This window comes from Pieris napi, chromosome 8 (assembly GCF_905475465.1).
Source record: "Pieris napi chromosome 8, ilPieNapi1.2, whole genome shotgun sequence".
Taxonomy (NCBI): domain Eukaryota; kingdom Metazoa; phylum Arthropoda; class Insecta; order Lepidoptera; family Pieridae; genus Pieris; species Pieris napi.
Window position 1 is genome coordinate 6,025,064 of NC_062241.1, and position 23,349 is coordinate 6,048,412.

The following is a 23,349-nucleotide window of genomic DNA, read 5'->3' on the forward strand; positions in this document are numbered from 1 at the left end:
ACCAGAAATCTCGATCGAACTGAAATTTTGGAAGTTTCTCCCATTTTCAAAATAAATATGACAGGTTGCTTATCCAGTAGCTTAGCATGTTTAAAGTATTTGTGTGCCCCCTGTTGTTTTTTTACACAACAGGGGGCCCCATATTTCAATTTGCCCCAGGGCCCTTGGTTGCCTAGCTACGCCACTGAATGTGGTTGTCATTTTTCTTATTCCTTTCTAATGATATGGAGTTATATGAAACGCTTTATTCCTATAAAACCTAACTGCAAAACTAAGGTACCTTGTTAAGCTGTATTCGATCCTACATAATAATTTTCAAATCACTTATCGTAACGCGTCGGAATAGGATTATAATTTTCCTAATAGTGCCCTTCTACAATAGGAATACTAGCATTATCTTGGTCTTCTACGCTATTTTGAATCTGTAATATCACGTAAGATCTTTTAACAAGCTGGTGGCAAAATACAGTTTTTACGTATGAAAACTGAAACGATTTGTATATAAATGTTTCAAGTTTCGTACAGAAATCACGCAGTTATTATTTAATTTTGGCGTTTAAAAATTCTATATCCTGTTATTATTAAACACCCGTCTTCACCTACTCTTTTGTCACTATCCATCAAATTGCAGTACGCCGAAAAGAAACAGATAATTTTTCAGCTTTTGTTAAAACGGCGTAATTAGACTCATTACGTTTTTATAAGGGACTTAGGATTCAGCTATATTTAATCTATAAAAATAACTTTACAAATATAACATAATATAAGTATTGCTAAGATAATGTTTGTTTTTTTCTCATATGAGTAAGATGTATACTAAATTTTTTTTTATGTAATAGGAGGCAAACGGGCAGGCTCATCTGATGTTAAGTGACCGCCGCCCATGGACACTCACATTGCCAGAAGGCTCGCAAGTGCGTTGCCGGCCTTTCAAGAATTGGTACGCTCTTTTCCTTAAGGGCCCTAAGTCAAATTGGTTCGGAAATACTTCAGTGGGCAGCTGGTTCCACATAGCGGTGGTGTGCGGCAAAAACTGTCTCAAAAAACGCTCAGTTGTCGAACGACGGACGTCGAGGTGATACGGATGGTATTTTGTATTCTGCCTTGACGTCCAATATACAAATTATTACATAAAAAATCTTTTGCTCCGTTCTTAATATATTAATTACGACTTATAACCATTAAAAAAGTCTTTGTCTTTATTTGTTTGTCGTAAGCAATCAAAAAAAACTATTCGTTACATGCGAAGTCAATAAATGAATCTATGTCACACAATTTCTCACATAGAAAATAAAATTGCCTCTAACAAGTACGAGTAGATGTGCAATGAATTATTTATATCTAGTACAAATTGATTGGAACACTTTTGTGAACGCCGCCTGTCACTTTGTCACCTCGTCACCGCTGTAAGATAAATAGCAACTCGCCTTTGCACGTTAACTATAAACTTACATATTTTACTTACTATTTTTAAAGAAGAACTATTTTTTTTTAAATTTATTAATCAAAACATGGACAAACACTTACAACAACATCAAAAAATTGCCAAACTGTTTAACAGTTTGTTGGCGATCATATAGCGCTCTGTTTTTCAAACAATCGTGTGGATTTTACAATTACTTACGTTAGGTATACTAATGTCTAAGTACTTCTATTTATGTTATTAATTTATTGTATATATTTATTGAATTTTTAAATATTTCTATCTTATAAAGTAATACACTGTAATACGTTCTAATTATCTGTTATTATAAACATTTATTTATTATAATATGTTGTTCTTATTGCTAAATCACATAAGATATATATATTATATATTTCTTATAAGCAATTGTTCGAAACTGATGCTGGCATATAAACGTAGTAAAGTCAATAGTTTTCAATTAAAATAAATTTCATCTCTCATTCTATTTTGATATTAAATCCATAATAACAAATACGATTTTTTGTGCTTTATTTCCTGAAACTGACAAATAGCTTTTAACTAATATAATTTAGATTTTACAATCACTCTTCGTTACTAATTGGTATTAATGTACCAGATATAGAATGTGAGTTGTTGCATTTTGTCTGTAAAATGGCACTCATCAATTTGTGTTGTTAATAAACACAATAGGTTTTTTTAAATAAGACACGTAACATTTACTAACATTAACATTTGCTAAAATCTAAAAACTTAATAAGCGTAATCGTGCAGTTCGAATTTTGAACTTAAGCATAATCTAAAATACATAAAAACAGTCCTGAATAATCCAAGAGTTCCATAATGTAAATAAACAATGAGGCTCCAACAATGGTAGCAGCATTCAATAAATACCATGAACGACATGTTCAGAAAAATGACCAGTATTATTGTAGACAATATTTATTTGCTGGATATGCAGAGACCTTTGACCGTGGGCTACTGTGCTGGTGGTCTGACGGACAGGGACTTTTTTTTAATGAATCTATACTAAAGTAAACTTACTTTAAAATTTAATTAAATCTAACTAGACAGATATGAGTTAAAGGTGCGTAATTAAATTAATAAAAAAAAAATTCAAATATGTATGTACTCTTTGTTATCACTCCGTATGACATTTCTGTGAAATGGAAGCCTGGTCAACCATATCACAGGTTCTTTGACAGTTTGGAAACCAGTATCCCAATACCTTCTTAACTGAAATCGTATTGTTTTTTGCAAATGTTATATGGTAGAAAATAAAGAATTTATAGATATTACTTGCGCACTTGAACACCTGTTATATTTTTTCACTAAGTGAGAATAACCTAATGTTTTCTAGGTGATATTCAACCACTGCATTATGGTAACCCCTCCATGGTAAATATTCAAGAACAGTTTATTTGTCAAAATTAATACTCAATATAAAGAGTCGAGTCTTAGAAGTGTTTCTAGGCTTAAAATATGTAAATGAGATAAGAGATGCACAACTGATTATTATTAAAAATCTCACAGACGCAGTTGCCACATACTAAAGAGCATTTCTACGTATCCCCACGCGTAATCTAGTAAAGTTTAAATATGTTTATACATAAGTAATTATTTATAACAAGGATGGGCTAATCTAATCTGTGGGTGCGCGAGCGGGTTCGAGGCGAGTTATTGTTCGCCGGCAGCTTTGATTACGATTACTGCTCTGATTCGATTTCTATGTTCATTTTAGGTATTGCTGGAAGCATTTTAAATAAGGATTGGTAACTGATGTTACCTTGTCTGTGGTGTGATACTATTGTTTTTGTGCTAAATGAGCGCGAACATAAAAAATGGAAGTAGACTTTTGTGTTATCTTTTGTTTCTTTAAGAGAATCAGTGTCATAGAGTTTTATAGAACAGGGTGCAAACGGGTCACCTGATGTTAAGCGATACCCATGAACACTCACACTCACAACTCGCAAGTGTGTTTCCAGCCTTTTAAGAATTGGTATGATATGGATGGAATTTTCTGCCATGACGTCCGATGAAGATGCAGAGAGACCTCACATCTCTACGCAGAGAGTAGATTTGTTACTTAAAAAAACTTTTATTAGATACATAAATTAATAATCTTATCTGTTTTAACAGTGTTAAAATAAAATATGCAAACAACAGTATAATAATGCCATCTATTAGCATAATAAAGAATTTACTATGTTTTGAATTTTTTTGTGTCGAAAGAAAAACTACAAATGCCATCTCGACATTTAGTTATTACAGTTATAAAAATCGTAAATTCATCCTCGTATAAGATAAATTCTTAAGAAAACGATTTTCCCATATCTAGAGGGAAAATCTAAATTATAACTAAAATGAGATTACTAACTTTACCACCTAATGTAGAACCTACAATTAAGGTTTTTCCATTTCACAATTCAGAAACAATGATGTCATCCATTACGTTGATTAAAAGCATCATACTTCTAACAATAACCCTAATAAAATCAGACAAACAGGAAAATCAAGATTTTCTAAGAACAGTTATTATTTGTATGCTAATTAAGTTCATTATAATTATGACTCATTATAAAACCCTTCGATTTAATGAAATTCGATGAAATGAAAACAGGTTTTTATGGCATATTTTTGTAATATCCCAAGAAAATTGTGAGCTAATAAATTAAATTTAGCGCTAATGCTCATGGGCTGCTTTAGGCATTATTATAATTTAAAAAACCTTATATTCAAGAGGGCAAGTCGGTTTGAATAAAAATGTGAAATATCTCAACGTCGGCCAATTCAAATTTCTTAACTTTTTCTTTATTTGTCGAATATATTTCTCGTAGTTATGTCAAAAAAAATACATGACACACAACCCTCTCAACGTCTAATTGTACCTTTTTCACTAAAGTATAAACTAGTAACAAAGTATTAATTAAAATTAAATTATATAATCCTATTTCGAATAATAATCACAAACCACCTGTTAAGCCGATACGAATAAAAATTATACTTAAAAACAAAGATCGCCCAGATTGAAACGTTCATAATAAATCCACGTTGAACAAAAACTCCGCCCGAAGCGATAAATTATTACAACATAAACACACTCAATGACTTACAAAACATCATAAATTTTAGCTAAAGAGGTGTTAAACTTAATGTTGGGATCTTAAAAAGGAAATGTTCGGAGCTTTGTAGTGGCGATGTCATAATTTCAAAACAAGTTATTTAAATGCATTGCCAAGTTCATATTTACGACTAGGAGACTAAGAAAGGTTTTGAAAATTTTCTTAAAAGGTCAGGGGTATCTTTCTTTTAAATAATTTTTTCGACGAAAATAAAAATACATATTTTTATTCGTCCTTCGCGTAATCTAAGGATCCAATCAGTTTGGAATTTTGTTATGCCAATAACAAAGAGCAGTATTGGCCTAGTGGCTTCAGCGTGCGACACTCATTCCTTAGGTCGGTTCGATCCCCGGCTGTACACCAATGGACTTTCTTTCTATGTGCGCATTTAAAATTTGCTCGAACGGTGAAGGAAAACATCGTGAGGAAACCGACATGTCTTAGACCCAAAAAGTCGATGGCGTGTCCAGGCACTGGAGGCTGTTCACCTACTTGCCTATTGGATTTAAAAATGATCATGAAACAGATTCAGAAATCTGAGGTCAAGACCTAAAGAGGTTGTAGTGCCACTGATTTTTTTTTTGCCAATGATAAAGCCAATTATAAGGTTATTGAGTCAATCTTTGAATACGGTATATATTTCCCACGACTGTTTTTAATTAAACCACCCATTGTCAAAAGGCTTGCGAGTGCGTTGCCGACCTTTTTAAGCAATATATTATTTATAATGAGGCTGTAAATTTATTACGAGAAGTACCTTTTACTAAGGCTGGTTTATAATTGAACCCTGCGAAAGCCTAGTTTTAAGTTACGGTAACCAATACCAAACAGTTCGACACATAGTAAGTTGCAGTTCTGTCAAATTACGTTATATGTTATAATATCAGGAAATATATATCTTGTACATATTATCAACACTATTTCGGGATTACAAATACAATATGAATAAGTACGAGTAGTAGTAGTAGCCTAGTTTTCATTCCTAACATATGTAATTAATAATTATTACGAATCTATGTCCCATTGGAATTTCAATTAACCCATCAATTTTTTTTTTGTTTTGTATAAACATGGCATGTTTGTCTGTAAAAAAAGAAACCTAAACTTTAAACTAGAATATAAACAGTTCATTCATATAAACTAATATAATTGCACTACTAATGTACTGTATAGTTCTCTTTCTGTCAAATTCTGTTTACGCTGTGATGAAGGGTGACAGATGATTAATTTAATTAAAAAATAACAATTAGATTAATTAATTAAATTTTACTATTAGAAAAAAATACCTCTGCGACAATTAATGGTCGATATTAAATTACAAGAGTTTTATTGTCACCAATATATCAAATATAATTCATATTGAGGTTTGGTCATTGTTAATTGCAGTACAGACGGTAATAACAGATTAATTGTCCCAGGTGTAGCTCAATTAATATGTAGCTTTATTTCGGTCCAGTCCATGACTCATGCGCTTGTCTAAGCCATTCTCAATTCTAGAATTGAAAACAGCTAGTGATGCCAATTTTGATGAACAAAAACAAGATAAAACTCGACGATCTATCTAGGCCTGTCGTATCTACTATAGTTATTTTAAGCAATTCGATTCTTTTTTATAGGTTTGTTGAGGTACGGAGGTATACTATACCTCCAACTTAAAGACGGGATTCTTAACCACACTGGACGTTGAAAGCCCCAATGGCTGATGTTGGAGTGCATGTGATTAGAAGTCTGAAACTTCGATTACGCGATTCAGGGCAGAATGTTATCGTTCTGATTGGAGCTACTTGCAGGTTTTTGTTGATTTCGTTATTATTTTTTAGACAGAAGTCAGCTCCAGCTTAGAGCTTAGAGCTTCAGCTCCAGGTTCGAACGCCGGCTGTGCACCAATGGACTTTCTTTCTATGTGTGCTTTTAACATTCGCTCGAACGGTGAAGGAAAACATCGTGAGGAACCCAGCTTGCCTTAGACCCAAAAAGCGATGGCGTGTGCCAGGCACAGTATGCAGAAACAGATACAGAAATCTGAGGCCCAGACCTAAAAAGGTTGTAGCGCCACTGATTGATTTAATTCATATAAACAGCGTCGATTTATTACTTATTTTTCATCAAGTAGGTGCGAAAATGTTCATACGAACTGCGTTAAAACGTACACCTGACCGAAAGCCGACGCCCTGAATCCTGCCGGCGACCGGGAGTCCAGGTCTTTACCCTTTTGACCTATAAAACTGGTTGGTTAGTTAGGTTAACAGGGCAAAACGGTTCCAAAAACAAAGTGATTCATTGTGCGAATTCAATATTCAGTGTATAATTTAATACATTAGCCTGTTTCATACATAGTAAACATTTGGTTTAATAACATACCATACTGTTAGTAGCCCAATTATCTTTATATATATAATTCTTCTGTGAGTGTGTATGTCACTGAACTTCTCTTAAACGACTGGACCGATTTTGATGAATTTTTTTGTGTGTGTTCAAGGGGATCTGGGAATGGTTTAGATTCACAAATCAGCCCGTACTTTCATACTTTGTTTTACTATTCGCTTGAAATATCATGCAGGACAACGTCTGTCCGGTCCGCTAGTTATAAATAAAGTAAGGTATTAAACCTTACTTTAAAAAAAACAATTTTAAGGTTAAAGTATGTATCGCCTAATATAAATATGATTTTTTGATGTATACATTTTTATAATAATATCATTTCGTTTATATAAAATGCAAATTCTAATTAAAACCTAATGGACTGAATATATTCATTAGTATTTTATTTGTATAGTAGTACAACGCGTGTTTCGCTCTCAGGATAAATGAACGGAATTTGTAAAACTCTTGATTCCCGTCGGAACAATCTCGGGCATCAGTAAAATTACGATATATGTCCTATAATGGAGGCTTTAATTAACGACACCTAAGCTAGAGAATATATAAACTAATAAATATTTGTATGTACCAAGCGACTGCTCCTTAATCTAATTAAGTTATTTCCTATAAAACCAGTTTTACCAAATATGACACAGTTTAATGTCCGCCCGTTACTGTAATATATTATATTTCGGTGTTTACACGAACGGCTGGCGTCGTAAATCCTTTAAGTGCACTAAGTGCCACCAGTTAATTAACAATTTCGACATTGCCTATCTCAACTAGATTACTTGATACCTTGATTACTTCGGTACCATGACATAATGCCTGTATATTGTTATTAATAAAGGCAATGTTCACGCAATAAATATTTTAGTAATCTCTACCAGCTTTCTCTACATAATGTCTCGTGTAATATTTTGATAGCGGTGCGAATTATAATGTACATTAAAATTAGTCTTTAATAACACTTATGCTGTGGGAGTATAGTAGTCCCTATTCGGTATAATAAAATTAAAAAAACCCTAAAAAGGTGTACACCGTGTTGAACTGTGTGCACCAATTCTTTTGGTTAATCTTTTTTTAGGAGCGTTTTTTAAAGCAGTTTTTACTACGTGGAACCAGCTGCCCAATAAGTATTCTTGAACCAATTTGAATTCAATTACCAATTCTTAAAAGGCCGGCGACGCACTTTCAAACCCTCCAACATTTAGAGTGTCCATGGTATCACTTAACATCAGGTGAGCCTCCTGCCCGTTTGCCCCCTGTGGATTCTGTTTTATGTATGTTAGCATGTAATTATTAAAAAATATTCACTTTCTGTTGCTCTGTTAACAACAAGTTTTCAAATAATTTTACGCTGGAAAAAAATAATGTTACAGTTAAAACAAATACGTCAATACCTTGGGATAGTTTCCTATTTAACTAGTCTGATGATTAAATGTAACAGAGCATTGTTATTAACTTCAGTTTTAGCATCTTCCATACATTAACGAAAAGTCATTTGTTTATATAATATTAATTGCATTGGACATTCAACTTTAAAGAAATCGAAACACAAAAAAACACATCGCCAAATCACAGTTAAACGCAAAGTTTACTGCAAAATTTAGGTTACCTTTCAAATAGCTGACATTCCTACATACGAGAGTGTAATGGTGTGGTCCCTTAATTAAGACATAAACCCATAGGCTTTGTCTCTGAAACGTGACCCAGCAGGACCTATAACTACAGCCACCGTACAACCCTAGAACATGTCTTGGACCACGATATAAAGTTTATGGACATGACTCACAATTTAATAAGAAACTGAGTGTTATAAATGCTTTCTTTAGTTGCCTAAGAAGCCTACAAAGATCGGTAAAAAATTCAGGAGTATAACTGACGTGGCAACAAACATATGTATACAATTTTCAATAACATTGTGAATACAATGGTCAATATAAAAAGTTTGCAAGTAAATTTTGTGACACCAATGGGATTTTCTTTATATGTTTGCAATTAACAGCTTAAAACCCCAATACTTACCACATGTGGAAGGCACATAGGGCTGATCAACTATTTGTTTATAAAATAAAAACGATCAAAGAATCGAATGCACTGCGTCCAAGGTATAGTGGTTGTAGCGCCACTGTTTTATTATTTATATTATCATAAGGTGATCTGATCACCCTTCTGTATACTCTATTAAATATTTATTAGCTGGGAATTGAATCTAAATATATACTATAAACCCATCCAGTACCTTAGCTCATTCGTTGCCAAGATATTTCTTCACACAGACGAACGATGTGGTCCACTCAGCGTAGTACAATTTTATGTCACTTGGCCGATGGTATCGAGTGCAAATGCGGTTCATAATGACTTGCGAGGTCGACAGACATTTATTTTTGTAGACCTTTTATTTAAACTTATCTACACATTAGTCCTCGGCGTTTTTTTTGTTTTTTAAGCGTTAATATTTGCATTTTGTATGTGTATTTAGTGATTCATTGCCTTGATACTTGAAATTTATTTTAACAGTCGTTTGTTTTCTTAATTTATTTTTGGAATGCCAAATAGAATTTAATGAGTGTTAAGTCTGTATGACGAACTTTTAATATCAGTAAAACATAGGAGAAACTTTAATTTAGTCATTCGTTGTTAGAGAATGACAGATCACAGACCCCTAGCTTCTTCAATGTTTTTTTTTAAATCACGGTACAAATGGCTACTTATTGTTTGGACAGATGATACACGTCAAAATGCCTTTGCCGCCTTTAGCACAGTCTGAAATCGAAATCCACAGTACAATAAAATTGTATTGTATGTACCACTTAGGCTGTTTTATATCGATAGAAAATTGCTACTTATTGCCTCTAATAGCTTAGTTTACAGTAAATGTCGAGTTTATTTTTAGCCTCTCAATTACCCACACTTAGCTTTTGTGCCAATATTTTAGCTTCCGCCCTGGCTTTATGCGAACACTTATAAGTGTATTATTTAGATCATTTACTTTATTATCAAAATATTATGGAAATTTCTAGGTAATATCTTAAGGTATTTCACTATACAAAACCTTAGTATTGAACACATAAAGTTGTATTGTATGTAAACATAAGGAAAATTAATTCTGCATGTTAAAGTTAATAGCTTACAAGGCCAGATAACGATAGCAAAGCTAAGTCAGTAGTTACGATAAGACATCGAAATATGAGAAACGTTTAGCAATTATAGGATAAAATCTATTATAAACACACTTAGTCATCTTTCAGCTATTATATCCCAGTATATAAGATTATTCCGTAAATATGAACTGACAATAATTTAGTTAAAAATCATTACAAATGTTTTTATACATTTTTAATTACCATCATAATTTTGCATTCAGTCTTGACGTCTGATGATGAAATTTAACCACAAGTATTAATCCGCAGAGTTGTTCGGAATACTGATGATATATGCGACAGAAGATGCAGAGATAGCCTCCATCTCTGCCTTGATCTAGCTGATCAGAAAGAATAAGGTCGTCGACGATTATCTGCGTTCGATGCGGTCTAAAACAAAGACTTGGTATTGGGGAGCTACTGTCCATAGGGGGGAACAGTACTCCATGTGGGGCCGGATTTACGCTTTATATAGTTGTAAGCGATGGCCCGGAGTGAAGAACTGTCGCACCCTGCTGAGTATACAAAGCTTCTTAGAGGCAATTTTTTCCTAATTCCCTTCCAGATACCTGCAGAACTAAAAGTCGCTCGATATGTTGACACTTAGTATTCCGATACTAGCTTATGCTTTTAATGCAAACTTATATCCTATTAGTTTCGATTTAAGACAAGTTCATTACATAATCACATGGTTGGTTTAAAAGAACTGACGATCACTGATCAGCTGCTGCTCTTCCATATACCGAAGGAGCTGGCCTAACTTAATAATGGACTATTAGGCGATACTTGGACAGATCAGACCAGTCACATTTTTTTATTGAGCGGGAAGCAATCACGCGTTAAATAGACATATAGATAGATATATCATAAAATGTATCTTTTTAAGTATTCTCAATAAAAGTATTAAAATGTTTCGAAGTCTGCTAAAACATTATATTTCAATCATATTGGCAATCAATTCCTATATCTTGGAACAATATGACCATCAATTTGATACGGAATGCCATTTTCAAGAGCACGTGCGTGCGTGACGGTAGCAGGCCACTTATAACGATTATGGTAAGTGCTTTATGACCAAAAATAATGATGGAATTACCTTGATAATACTTCTGGTATTGAATGTATAGTTCGATTGAAATAATACAATTGTAATCTCTATACATAGAATTTAATATTATGTTCTTAAAATACATCTGGTACTTTATATTGTAAGAAATCGGGACATGAATAAAATACTCGATAGATTTCATGCTAACGATTTGAAGGAGAGTGATTTCGACTCGAACTCACGTAACACAGCTTTGCGATGGCCGAAGACACGTAGTCGATAAATCGGTGTTCTGAACAAAGTACTCAAGAGAATTTGACAATTACAGAATGTCAATTGTCATAACTGATCAATTATAACGCCATGAATGAATTACCGGTAGTTATAGCATGCGTATAATACTAGGAATATCTGTCATATGTATTCCAAGAAAGCAAGCAGTGGTCAAAGTCAATGTTCTAGAAATGGTACTTGAGCCTAATGTAATTTTCTCAATTGAACAATATCGGAATGAGATCGAATATGATTACCGCGTAAATCGGTTTCAATACAATGTGCTTCTGGTTAGCATGGAATTTATTTTAAATTTAATATAGGGGCATTAAACATTAAGTTTAAGATTTGCACCTACTGTTTCTTTTCGCTTGGTCAATTTAATATTAATCGTAATTAAAATAACCAAGATTTTTTCTAACATTCCAGCGACTTATATTGTTGTATACAAATTTAAAATGAACTTTTTAAACCGATTTAACTTTCGCGAATGTGACAGTCGCGACTAAAATCTGTAATTAATGTAATGAAATCGCGTGTATATCTGTTATTGAAGCTTTATTAAATATATATATTATATATATATCAATGACCACAACTATGAGCTATTAACTAATAAAAAACTTGTCACCTTATTGATACCATTCTCACTATAAAGACCATCTCCTTGTCACATTTGTAATAATGTAACGGATGATATATCTTTGTATGAAAACTGATGTAAGGAATTCCCTTATTCACATAGGGCAAAACTTTCAACTACTAACAGCGAGGTTCCTTTAAAAAAAATTGGGTTCGAAACATGTCAATTCACCTACGGACTTAGCTTTGTATGTGTAAAAGTAATATTTGTGATACTTGATAATTTTTAATCACAATATACGTTATAAGTATTCAACTACGAAAATAAAAACTTTACCATAGTAAAACATTCACTCCAAATAAAAAGTCTAGACTGCATCGCTTAGAGCTGTCAGAGGGGTCGAGGTCGAAGGCAGAAATAAACAGTGAGGCAAAATAAACGACTCTCCTCAAACACCTGACAGAGCTATTACCGCGAACTATCACCGCTCAAATTAAATGGAAGAATTTTTTAGTTCTATTTGGTTATATAGATGACATGGTAATCAGTTACCGTATCTACTTTTAATTATAAAATTATTTAATGAATAACTGTAAAATTTTGTTGAGCGCAAGTCATCTAAATTTCGTTTTAGAACATTTCGTATTTAAATTATATTGAAGGCCTAAACTCATTATGTTTATCTCACTCAAATATTCGCCGAATTTAACGATAACAAAAACTTTGTTTTAGTTCCATAATTTACAAAACAATTTTTTTCTCCCTTATAGTAGGATGAAAAATCCTGTTATTACCATAAATAAGAAACTATACGGTAGGGTGTTAATTAAGATAAAAGTATATTAGAAGTAAAAATTTAAATATGGAACTGTTTATTTTAACAATTCTTTATTAGGTATGTTGAATATATTAAATATTATAAGTGAAGTTTTAACAAAGTAGGTTTGGTTTTAGGCCCTTACTTCTTATTTATAACTACGTAACAACTCAGTACGTCACCAGTATTATAAAATTACCGTTTAATAACCAGTGTTTATCCATTTACTCCCAGTTAGCATCACCTCTCACCCGTCTGACACTTAATTAAATAATGTACTTCACACTTGATTCAATATCCCCCAGCAACGCCTGAAACCCTTTGCAACCATAATTCCACACACCTTATAAGCTATAAATGATCTAGTGGTAAGGATGTTTCACTGAACTCCACGAGGTCTCGGGTTCGATTCCCTGGTGACTAAAAATACCTTATTCCAATATCTCTAAGAAAAAATTCAGTGCAACAATATATAGATAGTAGAGCTCTCCCTAGGGATGTTATTATTCAATACATCTACAATTACATCTAAAAGACATTATAATATGTTTTTGTAAATACATTCACGGAAAAGTTTTCTTTGTCTCTGATAAATAATATCGATTTATTATATTCCTCTCTCTCTATATTTATTATTCCTCCAGGTGGCCCACCGTCATATTATGTGTTAGCCGAAAAGTAATTTAATTCTGTGTCTAAACACCTATATAGAGTTAAATTTTGATTTATATTTTATTTATACTGTATTTATTTGGTATTGATCAAAATTTTAAATGTAAACACTACGGGTGAAAATACGAGACACTAACGAGGTGTTAAGTGTAAGTGATTCAGAGCGGAATTTAAGAACAGTTGAAACTGAACCCCTTTGTATCTAGACAGTTCCCACAGAGAAAATAATTGAGTGTCTGCTCAGTGTAATATCATGTTTACACATTATTCTACAGGATATACGATGGAGCTTATAATCTGTGCAAAGTTAATACTTACGCTAACTTAGGAATAACCTGAATTGGTTAAATTTTTGAAGGCTTTCAACATTGTTTTGATGTGTTCAATATTAATTTTTCAAAATTCAGATCTTCACATCTATAAACCGCTGTGCGGGCAGTTTTCACTGCTTGACAAATTTGATATGTTTACACGGATGCGATACCCGGGATTGTTATTTTGGGTTGAAGCCACAGTTGATCAGAACTTGCCCACAAAATGAAACAATAATTAGTTAAACAACGTGTAAGAGTAAAACAGACCACATATGATGTCCAATGACAAATTCACGTCATGTGACATTCAAATTCTCACTAAATCTCCGTCAAACGTCATTTGAAATATTTTTGTGAAAATATTTACTAGTCAAATTACTAATAACATAATTAGTTGTACTTTAAGCTCAATACGCTTGTTTCATCTATTACTTCTAGAATGCGAGTACTACCGTCATTACTTAAGAAACAATGACATGAGCGCATAATTCACGTCATTCTCAGCATTACTGTAAGTCAAAATGGCGGGCAACTATCAAAGAGAAAGCGCACAAGCTCTCACATCATTCTCCTAAGTCTATGGCATGCTTACGGGATTGTGTTTTACTAATAAATTGTACCTTAATGTAAGGACTTAAGACACATATTCACGGTAAGATATATTTGACAGGACAAAATTTATTAATTTAATATGAAAGTGTATTAACACGTTAAACTGTACTCGAGGTAGTGTTACTGGTGGTATCATAATATAGAATCAATAATTATTGAGTAACCTAAAATACTGTATCAGTTCTGTAGACTGTGTAAGGACATATATAAATCTAGTATGTTATAAGTACACTGGCTTAAGTGATAGTCACAGTAAAGCTTATGTCTAAGTCGTGTATTATATTATATAAGTATATTAACCATGATATAACAGTACATACCTTTTTTATAATATACGCCGCTTTATAGTAGTGCTGGTCGATACTTTACATCGCCCATAACTCACCTCGCCTATATATTTTGATTTAAAGAAAAAAAATATCTTTTTTAAATTGTGGTAGGAAATTTGTAAAATGTTCAAATATGTTCAAAATAAAATTTAAATTGTAATAACATAATCTTTATTAAGTAAAACACAAAATACAGAATGATTACTAAATACATCAAAATGGCAGAAGTAATTATGATAAAAACTCACACTTCAATTCAATCTTTTTCGTTATTTCAGAAATAAATTTACGATTGATTAGCCAATTATACCAATATATATGTTCAAATAACCAAATAAAATATTAATCTCTCATAATAGGAAATATTTGTTGTCATAGATTTTAGTTTTATTGGCATCCCTTAATAACTATATAAGTCTTAAATTTTAAAGTTTTTCATACATGAAGAACAAATTTCTTAACATATCCATAATATCATTAGAATAGTAAAGAGAACTAATATTGTCAATGGCACCATACATTTCCTGTACATACTTAAGTATATAGCTTAAGAATACATTTGCCGGGCAAAGTATCTTTGGCTTCTTCCAAATTTCTTATTTTTAAAAAAACAATTTATTTCATGTAGAAATGAAAGAAATGTTACTTTAAAGTCCAAATAAGTTTATAGTTTATTTTAAATATTTATAGTATTTTTGAACATTAAACGTAGTCCTGCTACGAGATTGAAACTAATTCTAAAATTCTACAATATTAATATAAGTTAAATTATAGTATTATAGTTCTAACATATTGATACATAATTGACGAAACGCGTGATTTTAAAGCTTCAAAGTAACATAGTAAGTCTTACCGTAATCAATTCCACGATCCCTACCAATTTCTACCTTCCCTACCTTGGTGTTACAATTAACTTCCCTAAACCTAATTGCTAAATGAGACAATTTAAAAAAGGAATATTAAGTAGCCAACGCTTCTGTCGCTTAATCGTATCGCTATCGGATAGTTTTATTTTCCTCACTGTAAACATCAATTTTGAAAATTATACATACTGAAGTGTAGATGAATCTAATAAGTATACAATACATTCAAAAGTGTTGTTCTCGTAAGTTTCTTTATAACACAACATATATAGCTCATATCTACTGGTCACAAAAAAATGCTTTCATCGTGTAAATACATTTACGACGTCAGAGCTTTTAGGCTCTTTATGAAATATATTCCTTTTTTAAAAATTGCCCCGTTGTGGATGTCAACTTTAAGAGTAATTTATACAGATACTTTGACTATATATACTTAAAATTGACTCCGTCTACTATATATAGGCCGTGTGAAACCCTTCGATTATTGACATTAAACATAGTATTATATATCTAATAAACTTACTGAGAGAGTATGGAATATTACAAGTCTCCAAAGGATTTAAGCATTAGTTATGAACTGAGTAATTTAAATTACGTAAAATATATTTTTAGACCCGATTTATTACAGATAACCTAAATTCATTTAAATTAATCAGAATTCAATTTTATTTATTTATTACTACATATTTAAAAAAAGTAGTTTATAATTGTGTTAAATAGTATATAAAACCAATAATAATAACAATCTAATTCTTATTATGGAAGTTCACGGTTCGATTACGGACTTCAAAAAAAAACAATTTAAAGAATTACTCTGGAGTGTAATCCGACTTCCATCGGGCTTTTATATTTCGAATCGTTTCTATTGCTTCCTCTTACGTATTCTAACTCCCACAATACTTTTAACATCATATATCCAAATAAAAAACAAATAAAGTCATTTAAAATAGTCTCGGAAGGAAGATAATTAAGTCATCTTACATTACACAAAAAACGAATTTAAATTTCACTTGAGAGACTTGTAAAATTACTTAGAATAACATCAATATAATTAATTAAGAGCTATAAAGGCACGCAAATCATTTCTTAATAGTTTAGCGTAAATAAAATCATATATTTCAAGTGAAATCAATTTGTATATATTATTTCACCGTCTTTGCCAGCCCTTTAACCCCACATTTTTATTTTCGAAATTAAATTAATTACCATTGTACTAATTAGGTATATTCCGCTTTAAGGATAATCTTAATAAATTATTTAGCAATTAAAGAAAGGAACATGAGTAGCTCATAGTATTAACAGAAATTCAAAGGAAGTAAATTAATTTGTGACTAAGTAATATTTTATTAATATGAGTTCGTGAAAAATTAGGTCAACATTTATAATAACATTTATAATAACACTTATTTATTATTTAAGGAATGATACATTTAAGCCAAAATTTGCGCAATTTACAACGTTTTGCCTAATATTTAATTTGAAAGCAGTACTTTTAATGGCATTGAATTAACCTACATATATCTGTGAAGTCAAAATATACTTCAGTGAACTGCATCATTAAATTTGGTATGAAAGATACTTTCCTTTCGTTCATACAAAAGCAAAGACATTGTTATGCTTCTGTCTTCTATAACATAGATCTCTTTGAAGGAATTTTCAACTTTTATTATTTATTAATATTGTTTTATAGAGTATTATTCCTTAAACAACAATTGAATAGACTTTCAATTTAAATTTATTAACCTAAGTTAGTATTATTAGAAAGTTATATAGAGTAAATACAGTTCTATACAATTCTAATAGATTTTATGTAATAGGAATAAATATATATTTTTTTAATTACATCTATATTGGGTACATTGAAATTTACACTAAATAATCTTACCTGAAGATTGACGTAATTCTCTACATGTATTTTCCTGAAAATGTTAAGTGAATTATTTATAAACTTCAAATAACTTTTAAATAAATATATTTATTACCGTCTGTTTTTCCTAATTTAATAATGAATTTACGACGGGAACTGTACGGCTATTAATCAAAAATATTTCTAACCACTGACATCCAATCTTTGTAGTATCAGTCGACCATGCAACATCAATATTAAATTTTATACAGTTTAATGCGCTTTACATTCATATGAGAATTAAAGCGGTCATGCAGAGAGCAAAACCTAAGGCTAACGATTTGAAAATACTTTTTGTCTGTCATATTAAGGGTCTGTTTCACAATGTATGGATAAAGTACCAAATAGCTATGCAACACATAAATTATTTGGAAGATAAATTGTGCTATTTGACATTCATACTCATTACTTATGATGGACTTTATGTGACATGGTGAAACCTAAGTGTAGTTTAGATCTGTCTATCAGCATGCTTTAATTTATATTCTTTAAAAGTTCATGTGAACGTGTTTATGTGATAATTTTGATTTCAAATTTCGCAGATTTTATTCACAGTAAAATGTTTGGTAGATTTCATTTCATATCTACGTAAAAGTACCACAGATTACAGTGCTGTTACAATAACAGACTATAAAGTTAGCTGTCATTCTTAAAATTCATAGCGCAAGTTGTTAGTATTAATTGTTATTTATGTATTTACAATAACAGTAGCTTTATTCTGAATGATGCAAATTACTAAATAATTCTAAGCTTAGTTGCCTTAGAAGTTTAGTAACGATCATATATTAATAAGGATTTTTTTAATAATGACCTAATTTAACCTAGTTGCATTACTAGACTTGTACAGTATTCGTTTTTGATACTTCAATAAAAGTCAACTAATTTCAAAAACCATTGTTTTTACCGTTTTTTATAAGAGATGTATGCAATATTTTATACCATATTCTGTTCACAGAGTATATTGCTCAGAATCAACAGACATAGGATGAAAGTCAATGGATATGAAGAGAAGAAAGAACTTACAATTAGTAGAGGCAACGGGCAGAGTAGCATTGGTGGCTGCCACAGGAGTGATGCTGGGCATAGACGGGGTGCCGCGATATCGAACTAACCAAACATTTGTTTTATGTTATCACCTGCAAACAGCGTAAAGCAAAACATACGCCACGAAGCTTCTAATCTAGCTGTCTTTACTAATGCAGACATTAAACGGAATTCGACAAGCTAATACAATTCAGTGAGCGATTATACGTAGATTATAAAGCCTTTACCCATTGTCAATTTGAAAGTCAAGTAAAATGATTTTGTTTTGATGTTAATGAAAATAAAATACTATAACCAGTAAGTGTTTGACACATTGAAAACTGTATTTTATTTTTTCTTCTGTCAATGTATTAATGTGCCAAGCGTTGGCAAACTTTTATAAATAAATAAATAAATAACTATTACAATGAACTATATAAAGCAGTAAGTAAATTTTTGTAAAGGTATTTTTTTTTTATTTAATTGTAAATTAATAATATATATTATATTATTAATTTACAATATAAATATTTGATATGAAATCATTTAAATATACAAACAAAGGGTTTATTAAAATTGACAAAAGTAGCTAGTTACAGCGATGTGCTTAACGCTTGTAAGACTCATTTAGTTAAAAGAGCGTTTTGTCCTATTTAATCCTCTTATTTCAAATTATCTTAATTTTAAGGACAAACGACATTTGGAACGGCAATCTTATCAAGCGTTTTGCAATTAAATGTGTTACTGTTCAATTTAATGCCCACATTAAATAAGACACACAGAGAGACAGAAGCACACACAACATTTAGAGATGGCTAGAAGATTTCAAAGCTTTTATATAGTTTTTTGGTTTCAGCCAATTCTAACATTGAGACACATTGATAGCGTCTACTATACTATTTAATTCACAACAGTTATTTGTCCAATCAAGCATATTATTTGCATTGTACTAAATTTTGCTTTCATAAATTCTGAACTCGAACGCTGTAACTCACCAAAGAGCAGTCCTATTATCACGATTCCTATTACGCCCATGATAATCATCATCTGAAATATTAATACAAATAATATTATAAAAAAATTTTTTTTACAAAATCAATTTTTTATTTATTCATAACAATGTAACTTACGAAAAAAACTAATTTTTAAACAAAGAACAGGTTGATTTTCAAAATTTATTTTTAGAATAAATGTTTTTTTCTCCATTATCCCATTATTTGACAAAATTCTATATAACTGATTAAACGGTTAAAATATATAAAAGTTATAATAATACCTTTAAATTTTGAAGCCAAAATTTGTTCTTCAAACTCTTTGCTTGCTGCTCAAATTGGGATGCTCCTTGCTGAAGGGCGTCTAAAGAAAAGGCATATTATTTTCATACTTCACACGAATTTCATTTTAGATTATCAAACCAATTAAACTTACTCGCTCTATCATCAAGTTCTGATAACTTTGCGTCTCGATCGAGTACTTTTTCAACGTTTGATTTCATTATTTCACACACCTGAAATTTTTAAAATTTTGATTATTCTAGTAACAAATTCTTAGACATACAACTACTACTCTTTTACTAAACTACGTTTTCTTGTTTATTATTACCTGTTTACCTTACCTCATATATCTAATATGTGATATACCTCATCAACTTGGGCCTGTTGCTGCTGCAGCCTCTTCTGGGCTGCAATTTGCTGGGGTGTTCTTGGCCCTCCAACAATCTCTCCATCAGCTCCAGTCTCAGTTTGTGGTGGCGCCAGCCCATCCTGTGTACCGCCTTCTTCCGCCCTATTAATGTTTATAAAGGTTTTACATAAGTGGGAAATGGGGTCAGTAGACCTGTGATATTTATTTTATGTGTGTGTGTTATGTGAGTCCATTCCTAAGCAATTTTTATTCCAGAAATCGTAACCAAGACTTTCTTATCCCCTCTCTATCTCCCTCTATCTCTACAAAATCACGGAAAGACTAGAAATAATTCTTACTTATCTTTAACTACGACAAATTACTTGCTTACCATATCTAATTTAATACATATTTTTCCAATTACTATTTCTCACAGAGGTTGCCTGGAAGAGATCGCTCGAAAGCGTTAAGGCCGCCAGTTGCCCTCCTTTCCATTTAATTGTGTTAAATTTTTAATGTGTTAATGCAACGAAGTGTTAATAAATAAAATGAACTAAATATTTATTACTTAACGTTAATAAATAATTACGTATTTAGATAATTTCTTTAAATTCCCAAATATGTCATTACTAAAAGCTGTTATCAATACGTTTTCAGTTTAATGACAATGTCATGATAAAAGTATATCAATCAATAGCAACTGGCACACTGCCACAGTCCAACATAATGCGGCATTTCTTGTTTACAAAAGCTAGTTGCAGTGTACCAAGGTTATCTGTCCTATTTTTCGTGCATATGACGAGCAAGGTAATAAACCTCCGAAATATTGTGAACTAAATTATTTATTTCTAATGAATTTTATAATAAGGATATTGAAATTAAAAAACTACGACTTTAACTTTACTGCAGCGACTGAATTAAAACCATAAATGATAATTTAAATAATTTAAAAAAACGGTTATACTATAAAATTATAAATACATTTATTAACATTTTCACGGACGAATCGAGTGTTCATTTATAGATAAATAACATACTGTTATTACAAAAACCTTATGCAGTTAATCAATTACTCAATATGACAAATTTTTAATAGTTGGTACTTACATTTTGACTTGTTAGAGTTAACGCGTAGACACAATGTTGCTGAAAGTGAGCACTGAAAGGAAGAGCTTTCGCCTGAGCTTCAGAATCACGCTTGCCGCAAAGCACGAATAGCCGGCCGCAGTAACATCGCGCACACAATGTTAACAGTTTCACCAATGTATTACTGTAAATTGTATTGAATTCATGTGTGCGTTAAGTGCTGTATCTATATTAATTAAAAATACATCTACCTTAATGACGTGCAAATTTTATTAGGCATTTCTCGCTTGCTGTGTGTATAACTTAGTTTTGATATTAACTTTTGGGAATGCAGTCGGGTAGGCTTTGAGACAGAGTATACTGAAAGAAGTTTATAGTTATGTAACAAAACAAATAATAATTGCCAATCGCTTTATTTTAATCAAATGGGTATGAGACACATGTTTAATGACACAAGACTTGGACTGTTTCACTTTGCTTTCACACAGTCTTAGCAAAATTAAATTGGTAAACGCATAATCACATAGTTACCGATCACCAGTGCCGGTCACAATAATAATATTAACTAGAAAACCCGGCGAACTCCGTTTCGCCACCAGACGGCTTCGTTTTATGTAACATTTCGTTTGGTGATCCCGCTTTTCGGTTGATTTTTTTTCTGAATTTTCTTTGCCTCACGGAGCCCGAGACCTTTCCAATGAATGCAAAACCGTGGTAATCGGTTTGTGCGTTCTGGAGTTATAGCGTCAGGAAGGAAAACCCGACTTATTTTTATATAGTAGATAAAGAAAATGAAAATAGCCTATATTCCAGTACTATAATAAGGATTACTTTAGGTTTATGTTATTCTTGTATTTAATACACACGACCTCCGACGTAGTGAAGGCGTCCAAATTCTACCACTTATTCTCTTAATGTCTTACTTCTTATGTTCTTACTTTTTCCAATCTTACCCTGCTTTCTCATTTCATTCAACTTCCCAGCTTTCTGGTGGGAATATCATTGGACATATAACTTCATAAATAAATCAGTAATAAAACCTTTTCCACCCGACTATACAAGGACGAGTGCGCGTGCGCGATGCCTGTATTCGGCATCGATTACGTATTGCGCACTCGTGAGGTAGGTCCGGGGTTTGTCGCACGTACTTCACTTCATCAATGAAAAGAATTCCACACATAAAAGCTTATTACTGGTTTCACCATAAGTTTTATAACCTTATACAATGATTGTAAGACAATCAATCAAAAAAATATAACCGACATCAGAGGATAGGTTTTCAAAATCCAATTTGGGTATTTATGTATAAGTCCCCAGGATAATGGTATTTTGTATATTATATGACTTTGATATATTATAATATATGTCTTTGATGTGTTATTGTGTAAAATAATGCTTTATTATGTGTAGAGTAGTCGTGTTTCCAATCACAGAAAAAAAACAATATCACGAGATAGAATTACAATACTATCATATATTTAAGATTTCACGGTGATTTTTGCTATATACGTGTTAGTTGTTCATGGGTAAACTTATATCAAAATTCTAAATCAACTAAATGTACCCTACATCTAACTTCGAGAAATGCGTGCAAATCCTGATCCCTTCCCAATACTTAGTTAAATAATTAAGCATATAAAGAAGACAAAAGTTCAATACATCCTTTTTATCACCAGAGCCTTGTTTAAAGCTTGTTGTTGTAATGACTCTACATCGGCACTTAATGCATGTAACAATAAAACAATACAATTTTTAAACGGCTGCGTGTGTTCGTATCATATGGATAAGACGTTTATATAATCCACTAGTAAACGGAAGGCTTTTTCCGTGGTTTCTCTATATTAAATTATATAGAAAACTTCATAGTAAAACCAAAAGTACGGAAAAACTAAAGTAAAGTAAATTATGTAATTTTCATGTCTTATAGGAAATATATGAGTAAACGATAACTTCCGCACCAGAAGTGTTAGTCCTATATTTAATGGTTATAGCAGCTTAAAACTCTGTATTTTTTATTTGTCTTTCAATCATAAAATACTAGAAAATTCCAATCCATACAAACCCATCATACGATAAATACATTAAGTATAAATTTTATAAGGCCATTAAAATTAGGGCGGTCGGCCGCGAGCAAATTGTTCAGAGCGG

The 23,349-nt window shown here is 31.7% G+C and overlaps 1 protein-coding gene across 2 annotated transcripts; it reads right to left on the bottom strand.

The window, feature by feature from the left end:
* Window positions 1–17,402: 17,402 nt before the first annotated feature.
* LOC125051566 (synaptobrevin-1-like) lies at window positions 17,403–21,354 on the bottom strand. Of its 2 annotated transcripts, none has more exons than XR_007117302.1 (7): window positions 21,223–21,354; window positions 20,133–20,277; window positions 19,921–19,999; window positions 19,769–19,848; window positions 19,488–19,539; window positions 18,493–18,605; window positions 17,403–17,482 (listed from the first exon to the last, which is right to left on the bottom strand). XR_007117302.1 is itself a non-coding variant. In XM_047651975.1 (7 exons), coding segments are annotated over exons 1-7 (444 nt in total). In that variant the 5' UTR covers window positions 21,225–21,354; the 3' UTR covers window positions 17,403–17,480. The 2 variants fall into 2 exon arrangements, 1 of the variants encoding a protein (XP_047507931.1); XM_047651975.1 differs by having other exon boundaries at window positions 18,493–18,576.
* Between the last annotated feature and the right edge of the window lie 1,995 nt (window positions 21,355–23,349).